General features: G+C 40.0%; 1 protein-coding gene across 8 annotated transcripts in view; it reads left to right on the top strand.

Annotated features, from left to right (window-relative positions):
- Window positions 1-11,258, top strand: part of PDE1A (phosphodiesterase 1A) — a 145,216-nt gene that overhangs the window by 125,139 nt on the left and 8,819 nt on the right. For all 8 annotated transcript variants that reach the window (XM_083629373.1, XM_083629377.1, XM_083629379.1 and 5 more), the window contains one exon: window positions 751-932. In XM_083629373.1, the coding sequence (XP_083485499.1) occupies window positions 751-932 (182 nt within the window). The remainder of the gene's footprint in view (window positions 1-750; window positions 933-11,258) is intronic.

The following is an 11,258-nucleotide window of genomic DNA, read 5'->3' as shown; positions in this document are numbered from 1 at the left end:
AACCGACTCTCCTGGTCTGCCCCGCAGAGGACCTTAAGGTGCATGAATAATCATAGTTTAGAGGTCTCGGGTCCTAAGGAAGTCAGATTATCCTCCACCAGGGCCAGGGCCTTCTCAGTGATGGCTCCGACCTGGTGGAATGCTCTGTCCCATGAGACCAGGGCCCTGCAGGATTTAACTTCCTTCCACAGGGCCTGTAAGACAGAGCTATTCCGCCTGGCTTTCAATTTGAACTTAACCTGATCTTTTATTCCCCTTCCTTCCCTCCCTCTCCCCTTTTTATGAAGATTACCCTCTCTGGGATCCCACAGCTAATTCTCCCTGGGTCTCCTCGCTGGCCCAAATAGGACTAATTTAGCCAGCTAGCCCTGGTGATCATCTAATGTTTTCCCCTAAATTGATTTTTTGAATTCAATTAGCTAGTGTAGTAAGAGAAGACCTTTGGAGCAGGCATTTTCGAAAAAGGTTTTTTATGAACCGCCCTAATGCCCATGTCTCGTTGCCCTTTCCACCCTCCTCCATGTAGGGGATATTCCTGCATCAGTTATGGGAGCCTTTTACAACCTGGCATCCTTTAGACTGTTGACTTCAACCCCATCCAGAACTGATGCAAGCTGTAGTCAAAAGCCTCTGGAGAACCCCAGGCTGAGTTACGGGCTACAGTGTATTACTGTCCTTTCTCCTTGTCTGTGCCCCTGAAGTGTCTTGCTCTGCCTTTAATCTAGTTCTTTAATCCACCCCCTCTTCTAGTGACATCGCTGGAGGATCCAGTGTGGAGGTACACAGAAGGATACATGTTAAAAATGCCGGGTGTGTTGGCGGGTCTTGCTCAGAAAACTCTTTGACCACCGTGGACTTAAGAAGCTTTAAAGACTCCCTGTTTCAGATCATACAAGAGAACAAAGACAGGTGGAAAGAGTTAGCAGAAAAAGGTACGTTTTCCATTTGTCAGAGTTCCATTTCCACCCCATTGGCTGGTTCACTCGTGAGCAGCAAAGTATCTCTGTTCATCTGCGCTCAAAAACAGTTTCCTTGCAAAACTACTACACATTAAAAACACCGTGAACACACAAATGGACGTGTGCATGCGAGAAAGACAAAGATACAGTGATCACCTTTTTTTGTGCATGGTATTTATGAGTATTTTTCTTTCTAAAGTTGTAGACAACCTACTGTTCCCTTGATGGACACTTGCAGCATTCACACCACTAGGTGGCAGATGTCCACGCCATCTCTCACAGTGCTGTCCTTTACATACTCGTGTCTTGATAGACCATTGCATATGAGAGATGAGAACCTGAAGTTTCATTTTGACTGATAGCATGCAGTTAGCAAAGTCCAAGTGAAAAGCTTGCTTGCTTTCAAAAGGATAAAACGTTAACGAAAGAACGTAAGCAGAGGCATGCTGGGACGGATCAAAAAGGCCCGTCCAGTGCAACGTTCTGCCTGCTACAACTTTGGTAGAGCATGAGACTTTTAATCTCAAGGTTGTGGGTTCATGCCCCACGCTGGGTGAAAGATTCCTGCATTGCAGGTGTTTGGACTAGATGATCCTTGTGGTCCCTTCAACCTCTACAATTCTATGATTCTGTGTTTATGGGAAGCCGACAAGCAGAATGTGAAGGCGATCGCCCTTCCCTACTGTTTTTGTCCCTGCCTCCAGTAGCAACTGGTATTCTGAGAAACATCGGGGGTCGGCTTGAACTGAACTGAATTGCAAAATTTGGAAAACAGTTTAATCCAATTGTAAGAGGTATCCCAATCAGTCTGGAAACTACAAATTACAGCATTTTTCGCTCCATAAGAAGCACCTGACCATAAGACGCACCTAGTTTTTAGAGTGGGAATGCAAGAAAAAGAATATTCTTTAAAGGGAGCGCTGAGCAGAGCCTGTATGCATCCCAGGCTCTGCTCAGCGCTCCCTTTTACGAGCCGCGAGGAGCATGTGTGCGGCGCTTGCAGGCTTTTCCCCAAGGAGGGAGAAGGGCAGCCCGTCACTGCCAGGCTGCCCTTCTCCCTTCTTGGGGAAAAGCCCCCAAGAGCCACACACACGCTCCGCGCAGCTCGTAAAAGGGAGCGCGGCTCTTGCGGTATTTTCCAGGAGGTGGGGGAAGGGACAGAGGGGCTGCCCTCTGTCCCTTCCCCCACCTCCCCCAAAGCCAGGTAAAGCCACATGAAACCTCCTCAGGGCAGCGGGATGAAGGCTCCCCATGCCCTGAAGAGGCTTCGCGTGGCTAAGCCAGAAGCTAGAACAGCAAGAGGGAGCACTGCGCAGTGCTCCCTCTCACTGTTCTGGCTTCTGGGATAGCTGTGCAGCCTGCATTCGCTCCATAAGACACACATACATTTCCCCTTACTTTTTAAGAGGGGGAAAAGTGTGTCTTATAGAGCGAAAAATATGGTAGGTGAGATCCCTTGAAAATGAACAAAACTCTTGTGACCCACCAAGCAAAATGCAGCCTACTAGCCATGTATCGAGGCCTGCCAAGTTTTGACAAACCTTGCCCCCATGTTTTTGCCGTCCTAAGTAGGAAGGGAAGCATTAATAGGTCTCTGACATGTGTGCCAGCTTGCCTCCGCGATTGAGGGGGCCGGCGCTGAGTGACATGGGACACACAACGCATAGTGCACTGATGACACGCATGCACGCAATGTGCTGATGTGTCGTGTGCCTGTCGTGCACCTTGTGCATGTGATGCAAGCAGGCTGTGCGCATGCACAAGTGACGTGAGTATGCTACACAGTGTGCACACATGGCATGTGCATGGTCATTGTGAAATTTTGAGGGGGGGAGGCCCCCACTTGAAAATTTTGGAGGGGGGCCTTGGGGCCCCTTAGTTGGCACCACTGGTCTTTGATGGGCTCCCACATAGAGCTGCTTGGGCTGTATTTGGATTGGTCAGTCAGATTGTGTGGCCCCCACCCTGGGAAAATCTCACTCTGTGACGTAAAACCTTCTCTGTCTGTCTGTCTGTCTCTGTGTGTTTTGTTACTTTAAAAAAAAATCTTTATTACATTTAAAAAGTTTACAAAGAAAGCATGAAGTAAGCATTACGTCCAAATATTCAAAATTAAAAAGGAAAAATAGAAAAGAAAGTACTGTAAAAATATAAGAAGAAAAGAAAAAGATAAAGAAAAAAAAAAGAAAAAAATGAGAAAAAAAGAAAAATGATGAATAATAAAAAAAGGGGGGAGAATTAATCAAATACACAAAATTGTTCAAAGGATACAAACAGTAATTTAAATTCAGGTTCCCAGAAAGAAATTACATTTGTCATCCTTCTTTTCTTTCTTTCTTTACTGTCACTTTCTTTCTGTTCCGGAATGTTAGTTGACTTCCCTCTATCTCTTAGCGGCTTCAACACTTTTCTTAAATAACAAGTATTTTTTTTTTTTGGCAGTATCCAAGAGATTTATATTGGAGTGATTTAGTTTTTTTAAAAAAAGGATCGCAGAGTTTTTATTTGTTTATATTTGAAGGAACACATTAGTAATAGTAATAGCAATAAAACAACAAAAATAATAATTCATAGTTGGAGAACAGGCATTTCAAATTCCTCGGATTCTTCTACAATCCGCTTGGTTTGTTTTCCTTCATTTCAGGGGATGAGATCTGAAAAACACATTTGCTTAGGACTGGTCGCAATGGGGTAGTCCTACTCCGAGTAGATTGATTTGTTGTTGTTTTTTATAAAATATTTATTAGGATTTTACAAAAAAACAAAGATTTACAGAATAAAAAGAAAGCATATAAAAAGGAAAAGATAAAAAGAAATACAAAAATACATAAAAAAGGAAAAAAAATAAATAAAAAAAATACAAAATACAAAAAGCAGATAAGTAAGAAAAAATTAAAAACAAATTCATTTTTTGATAACTTTCGACTCATTTGCTTGTTTCCTTGACCTCCTCACACCTCCCCTTTTTGTATTCCCATTTACATAATCAATTCAGCAAATCCTTACCCTCTTTCATTTATCTTAACTATATCTTAACATATTATAACTATATATTTTCATCCCTTATCCATCACTTTTTGCATATTCTTATTAACTTTGTTGCTAATGCCACTTATTTTCAATCCAGCATCATTTTAAGATTCATTAATTTTACAGTATTTCTGCAGATAGTCTTTAAATTTCTTCCAATCTTCTTCCACCAACTCTTCTCCCAGGTCTCGGATTCTGCCAGTCATTTCCGCCAATTCCATATAGTCCATCACCTTCATCTGCCACTCTTCCAGGGTGGGTAAATCTTGTGTCTTCCAGTACTTTGCAATAAGTATTCTTGCTGCTGTTGTTGCATACATGAAGAAAGTTCTATCCTTCTTTGGCACCAATTGGCCGACTATGCCCAGGAGAAAGGCCTCTGGTTTCTTCAGAAAGGTATATTTAAGTACCTTTTTCATTTCATTATAGATCATCTCCCAGAAAGCCTTAATCTTTGGGCATGTCCACCAAAGGTGAAAGAATGTACCTTCATTTTGTTTACATTTCCAACATTTATTATCGGGCAAATGATATATTTTTGCAAGCTTGACTGGTGTCATGTACCACCTGTATATCATTTTCATAATATTCTCTCTTAAGGCATTACATGCCGTAAATTTCATACCAGTGGTCCACAACTGTTCCCAGTCAGCAAACATAATGTTATGTCCAACATCTTGTGCCCATTTAATCATAGCAGATTTAACCGTTTCATCCTGCGTGTTCCATTTTAACAGCAAGTTATACATTCTTGAAAGTATCTCAGTTTTAGGATCTAACAGTTCTGTTTCCAATTTTGATTTTTCCACCTGGAAGCCATTTTTTTTTGTCCAAATTATAGGCCTCTCTTATTTGATAATAATGAAGCCAGTCTCGCACTTTATCTTTTAATTTCTCAAAACTCTGCAATTTCAATTTGTCTCCTTCTTGTTCCAAAATTTCCCAATATTTCGGCCATTTGGCCTCCATATTAAGCTTTTTCTGAGCCTTTGCTTCCATTGGTGACAACCACCTTGGGGTTTTAATTTCAAGTAAGTCTTTATATCTTATCCAGACATTGAACAATGCTTTCCTGACAATATGGTTTTTAAATGCTTTATGTGCTTTAACCTTGTCGTACCACAAATATGCATGCCACCCAAAGACGTTATTAAAACCTTCTAAGTCCAAAATGTCTGTGTTCTCAAGAAGCAGCCAATCTTTCAACCAGCAGAATGCTGCTGATTCATAGTAAAGTTTAAGGTCTGGCAGGGCAAATCCGCCTCTTTCCTTTGTGTCAGTTAATATTTTAAATTTTATTCTGGGCTTCTTGCCCTGCCAGACAAATCTAGAAATGTCTCTCTGCCACTTCTTGAAACAGTCCATTTTGTCTAAAATTTGCAATGATTGAAACAAAAATAACATTCTTGGCAATACATTCATCTTTATAGCTGCAATTCGACACAACAAGGAAAGCTTCAAATTTGACCATATTTCTAAGTCTTTTTTCACTTCTGTCCAACATTTCTCATAGTTATCTTTAAATAAGTTTAAGTTCTTAGCAGTCATATTAACCCCCAGGTATTTTACTTTCTTAACTAATGTTAAACCTGTCTCCTTCTGAAACCTCTCTTTCTCAATCGGTGTTAAGTTTTTCTCAAGAACCTTAGTTTTTGACTTGTTCATCTTAAATCCTGCCACATGACCAAATTCTTGAATCAGTTCTAATACTCTTTTCGTACTAGATTCTGGCTCCTGTAACGTCAAAACTAGGTCATCTGCAAAAGCTTTCAGTTTATATTGTTTGGCTCCGACCTGTATACCTTTAATCAGACGGTCCCTTCTAATCATATTTAGCAAAACCTCCAGGACCGAAATAAAAAGCAATGGGGAAATTGGGCAGCCTTGTCGTGTCCCTTTCTCTATCTTAAATTCCTCTGTCATCACATTATTAACTATTAATTTAGCCTTTTGTTCTGAGTAAATTGCACTTATACCATTTTCAAACCCTTGACCAACCCCCATCCCCTGGAGATTTTTCTTCATGAAATTCCAAGAAATATTGTCAAAGGCTTTCTCCGCATCTATGAAAATTAAAACTGCTTTAGTATTGATGTTCACTTGCAACTTCTCCAAAATGTTAATTATATTCCTCGTGTTGTCAAGTGTCTACCTGGGAGAAAGCCGGCTTGGTCCTTATGTATCTCTTCCACTAATACTTTTTTTAATCTATTAGCCAAAATATCAGCAAATATTTTGTAATCCACATTGAGCAGGGATATGGGGCGGTAGTTCTTAAGTTGTGTCTTTTCAGACTCAGTTTTCGGTATAAGCGTAATATAGGCTTCCTTCCACGACTCTGGCGCTTTTCCCCCCTCCAAAATTTCATTACAGACCTCCTTTAGAGGTTGAGTTAACCAATCTTTCAAAGATCTATAATATTTTGAGGTTAGACCATCCGGCCCTGGAGATTTGCCCAACTGCATATTCTGAATGGCACCTTCTACCTCCTGTTCTGTAATTTTTTGGTTCAGCATTATCTTATTTTCTTGAGAATTTTTTTGTAATCCATTTGTTTTTAAAAATTGGTCTATATCAAACTCTTTCTGTGGCCCTTGTGTATATAACTGTTTAAAATACCTCTGGAAGCATTTTCTAATTTCCACTGGATTCTGAATGTTCTTTCCTTCCACTTCCAAATTAGTAATAGTATTAAGCTTTTGTCTTTTTTTCATTTGCCAAGCTAACAATTTTCCACATTTATTAGCCGATTCAAATGTCCTTTGTCTCATTTGTTTGATTTTCCATTCAATTTCCTGATTCGTCATCTTCATATATTGCACTTGGTATAACTTTATGTCTCTCAGAATCTCTTGTGACTTTGGTTTCGCTCTTAGTTTCTTCTCACCCTCTTTTATTTTTTCCAAAATTTTATCTTTTTTCTCATTTTGGGCTCTCTTCTTTATTGCATTCTGTTGAATCAGAAACCCCCTCATAACTGCTTTACTTGCGTCCCAGATTGTTCTTTTTTCAGTATTGGTGTTCAAATTTATCTCAAAGTAGTCTCTCAAAGTTTTTTGGGCCTTCTTGATAACTTCTTGATCTCTAAACAAGGTGTCATTCATCCTCCATCTGGAGGAACCGGTTGGTGTTAGTTTCATCTCCATTTTCACAGCATTATGGTCGGAGCAAGTTTTTGGGCAAATTTCCACTTTTCGAGTCTTAGGTGCCAGTCCTCTAGTTATCCATATTTGGTCAATTCTTGTCCATGTCATTTTGGCTTCAGAAAAGAATGTTCCCTCTCTTCCTGAGGGATTCTTAGTTCTCCAAATGTCAATCAAATCCATATTGTCAGTCAGTTCAAAAAAGGTTTTTGGTAGTCTGCCATCTTTGGTTACAACCTGTCTCTGCGACTTGTCCATATTTGTAGATACCACTCCATTCATGTCTCCCATCATAATAATGTTGTAATCCATATAGTCTAACAATGTCTCATGCAATTTCTTAAAAAATTCAGATTTCCCCTCATTTGGTGCATAAACTACTATTAAGAATTTTTCTCCTTGTGATTGAATTTCAATTGCCACAAATCTTCCTTGCTCATCTTTAAAAACGAATTTCGGTGATAGGCTCTCTTTTACATAAATAACTACTCCTCTCTTTTTAACCTTGTCCGATGAAATAAACTCTTGACCCAATCTTTTATTAATCAATACTTTCCTGTGTAGCCTTATCACATGTGTTTCCTGTAAACAAATCAGGTCCAATTGTTCCTTTTTCAATAAATGAAAAACTTTCCTCCTTTTCTCCGGGGAGTTCAATCCATAAATGTTCCAACTTAATAATTGCAGAGACATGGTGTATTTATTCTACTTTCCTCCAACTGCTCCCGATAATTCCTCTTGTTCTGACGGTGGTATCACTTTTTCTAACTTGTCCAAACCCAAAGGTGGTGGTACTATGTCTAGTACTCCTGGTTTTAAAGCTCTTAGCTCTTCTACAGCTTCTTTTTGCAGGTCTTCTCCGTGTTCTCTCAAAAAATTTTCTTTATCTTCCACTGATCTTATTTTAAACTTTTTAAAAGTAAAAGATAGGCCTTGGGGGAATTCCCACCTAAAAATGGTTCTATTTCCTCTCAACAGGGCCACCAAATCTCCGTAGTTAGACCTAAGGTCCAAAAGATATTTCGGAATGTCCTTAAATATCTCCACTCTTGAATCGTTTATTTCCAAGGTCTACTGGAAGTGCAGACTCAGTATTTTGTCTCTCTCCTCTTTTGATCGGAGGGTAATCAAACAGTCTCTCGACCTGTTCTTTCTCCCTCCTCTTCCAAGTCTAAAGGCACTTACTATCTTAAAGTCTTGCTTATCATCCAAGTTCCAAAAGTCTGCAAATTCCTGTGTAAGAAAATCACTGAGGCTGTCTTTTTCAAGTTCAGGTACCGCCCTAATCCTCAGATTAGTCTGTTTCTCCCTCAGTTCAATCATAGACAAAAGCGACTGATGGTCCCCAAGCTGTTTGCATATCGGTGTTATTTTTTCCTCTACAGCCGCTGCTTTTTCCCTTGCTTCCTCAGCTATCTTTCGATTAGAAGTAGATTCTTGCAGCAGTTTTTCAATGGATTCTGTATTAGAGTTCACCTTCTGCCCCACGTTGTTAATGCTAGTAGTATTCTGGTCAATTTTAATTGTTGCTTCAGTAACTTGTTTGCTTAATTTTTCCAATGTCTCATAAATTTTGCTTAATACTGAAGTAAATCCCTCCTCAGAGGCCATTCCTTTTGACCCAGCTTGTACAGGATCCTCCCCCTGTGGTACAGGAGGGCCGGAAGCAGATGCTCTACGCTGCTGGGATACTGCACTGGTCTGCTGCAATCTGACCTTGCCCAATCTTGTTACTTTTTCTTCCATCACACTTTGTCTGAGAATCAAGGTCAGTCCCATGGCCAAAGCTTGTTTTACAGTGGAAATTCCCAAGCTAGTTGAGAATGGAAAATTCCCCAGGTAGTTGTAACAATTTCAGTGTTCCCCTAGGGGGACACAGTAGCAGTCAATAATATTGCAATAGAATATCTTTTCCAACTTTTCCAAAGTCCCCCATCAACAAAATAGGCAACAGTTTCAAGTCCAAAGAAGCCCTTTAACAAGTATTTCCCTTGCAGAGCTAGCTGTCAAAAGGTTACCTTGTCCATAAATAGTGCGGCTCTCAGTACAACAGTTCTAACGATCCTGGCAATCCGTTCCCAGGGATTAAGTGGTGGTCTTTGTTCCCTTTTCTCTCCTTCTTATCTTTTTTTTTTTTTTTGCAGGCAAAAAAATTACTTTCCCCTCTTCCCTCCCCTCTCCTGCAATTCAGGGAGGGAATTCTTGTGCTTTGACGTTCGGATTTAAGGCTTTTAAACACAACTCTTCAGGTCTTAGCTTAAACAGTCTTTGCTTTGATCTGTATACAGAAAGCGGAAGGCGGACTTCCTGTTTACACCTTCCCGCTTCAATGCCAAATTAGTCCCTTCCCCCCCTTTAATCCCAATCTTTAAAGCTTCACCTACTCACGGGTAGTTGTTTAGTAACCGAATTGTCACAGGAAAAAGGTCAGCGCTCTCCGGCAACAGCTGCGCGGCTTCACTCCACGGAAAGAGCAATTGACTCTCAGCACCGCGCCAAACTCCCCGTTATGCTCCGGAGCCCCTCGCAGGGTTCCCTCACGATTTGGGGGGGGGGCGCTGAAGGTGCCCGCCGAGTCCCACGGTCACAGGCTTCACCCGCCTGTGATTTTCAAGAGGGTCCCCGCTTCGCCGTAGTGGCAAGACCCGATTTCCGCGGAGCTTCTCCCTCCAAACTAGAGGGAATCCGCCATTGCCGATGGCGCCGCCTCCGGAAGTCAAATAACAAGTATTCTTTATTGATTTATTTAAATCTGTTTTTCCCCAATATGTCTGTGAAATTAATCTAAGGACAACCTTAGAAATTAATCTAAGGACAACCAAGTATTATTTTTGGAACCATATTTTATCAGGTAGTTTCTGAAGCAACCCCATTCCTTTTTTACCTTATCGCCTGAGTGATCTCTTATTAGTTCTGTCATTTTGGCTAATTTGAGGTACTTGCACAACTTTAATTGCCACTTGTCTTTGGTTGGTATTAAATCACTTTTCCAGTATTTTGCAATTAGCATTCTAGCCACTGTTGTTGCATAAAGAAACATACTTTTGTTTTCGTTTTGTGTAATAAGGTTCCTTCGCTTTGTTTACATCTCCAACACATATTGTTGTTATTTATATATATATTTTTGCTAATTTGGATGGAGTCAGGCACCATCTGTAAATCATTTTCATAAAGTTTTCTTTTATCAGATAGCACAAGGTGAATTTTAAGTCTTTTTTCCATCATTTTTCCATCTCAGTTGGATAACCAAAATCTTGTGCCCACTTCACCATCACTTCCTTGAACTCCTCGTCTTTAAGGTTCCAGTCCAGTAATAATCTGTATCTTTTTGATAATATATTTTTATTATTTAATAAAAGTTCTTTTTCTAAATCCAATATCTTTGTTTCAAATACATTAATATTTTTGGTCTGATTTAAAAATTTCATTTCACTGGATATATTGTAGCCAGTTCACACCTACCTGCTTTAATTCTTCATATTTTTAAATTTAATTGGTTATTTTCTTTTTCTAAAATTTCCTTATATGTTAGCCAATTAATGTCCATAGCTTTCTTTTTTTACTGCTATTGCTTCTATCGGTGACAACCACCAAGGTGTTTTGGGTGCCAATAATTTTTTGTTTCTTTCCCATACAGTAAATAGAGATTTCCTAATTATGTGACTGAGGAATCCTCTGTGGATTTTAACTTTATTACAGTGGTACCTCTGGTTACAAACTTAATTCATTCTGGGGGTCCGTTCTTAACCTGAAACCATTCTTAACCTGAGGAACCGTTTTAGCTAATGGGGCCTCCCGCTGCTGTTGTGCTGCCGCCGTGCAATTTCTGTTCTCATCCTGAAGTAAAGTTCTTAACCCGAGGTACTACTTCCGGGTTAGCAGAGTTTGTAACCTGAAGTGTTTGTAACCCGAGGTGTTTGTAACCCAAGGTACCACTGTATATCCCAGATAACTGTGCCAGCCGAACCTATTTTTTAGCCTTCGAAGTCTAAAATATAGGCTTTTTAAAAAATCATCCATTCTTTAAGCCATACTAAACATGCTGCCTCATAATACAATTTGAGGTCTGGTAATGCAAACCCTCCTCTGTCTTTTATTTCCTTTAGCAGTTTGTACTTTATCCTTG

The sequence above is a fragment of the Podarcis filfolensis genome (assembly GCF_964270895.1).
Source record: "Podarcis filfolensis genome assembly, chromosome: 1".
Classification (NCBI taxonomy): domain Eukaryota; kingdom Metazoa; phylum Chordata; class Lepidosauria; order Squamata; family Lacertidae; genus Podarcis; species Podarcis filfolensis.
The sequence above is the reverse complement of the archived record's forward strand: the minus strand, read 5'-3'. Positions and strand labels throughout refer to the sequence as shown.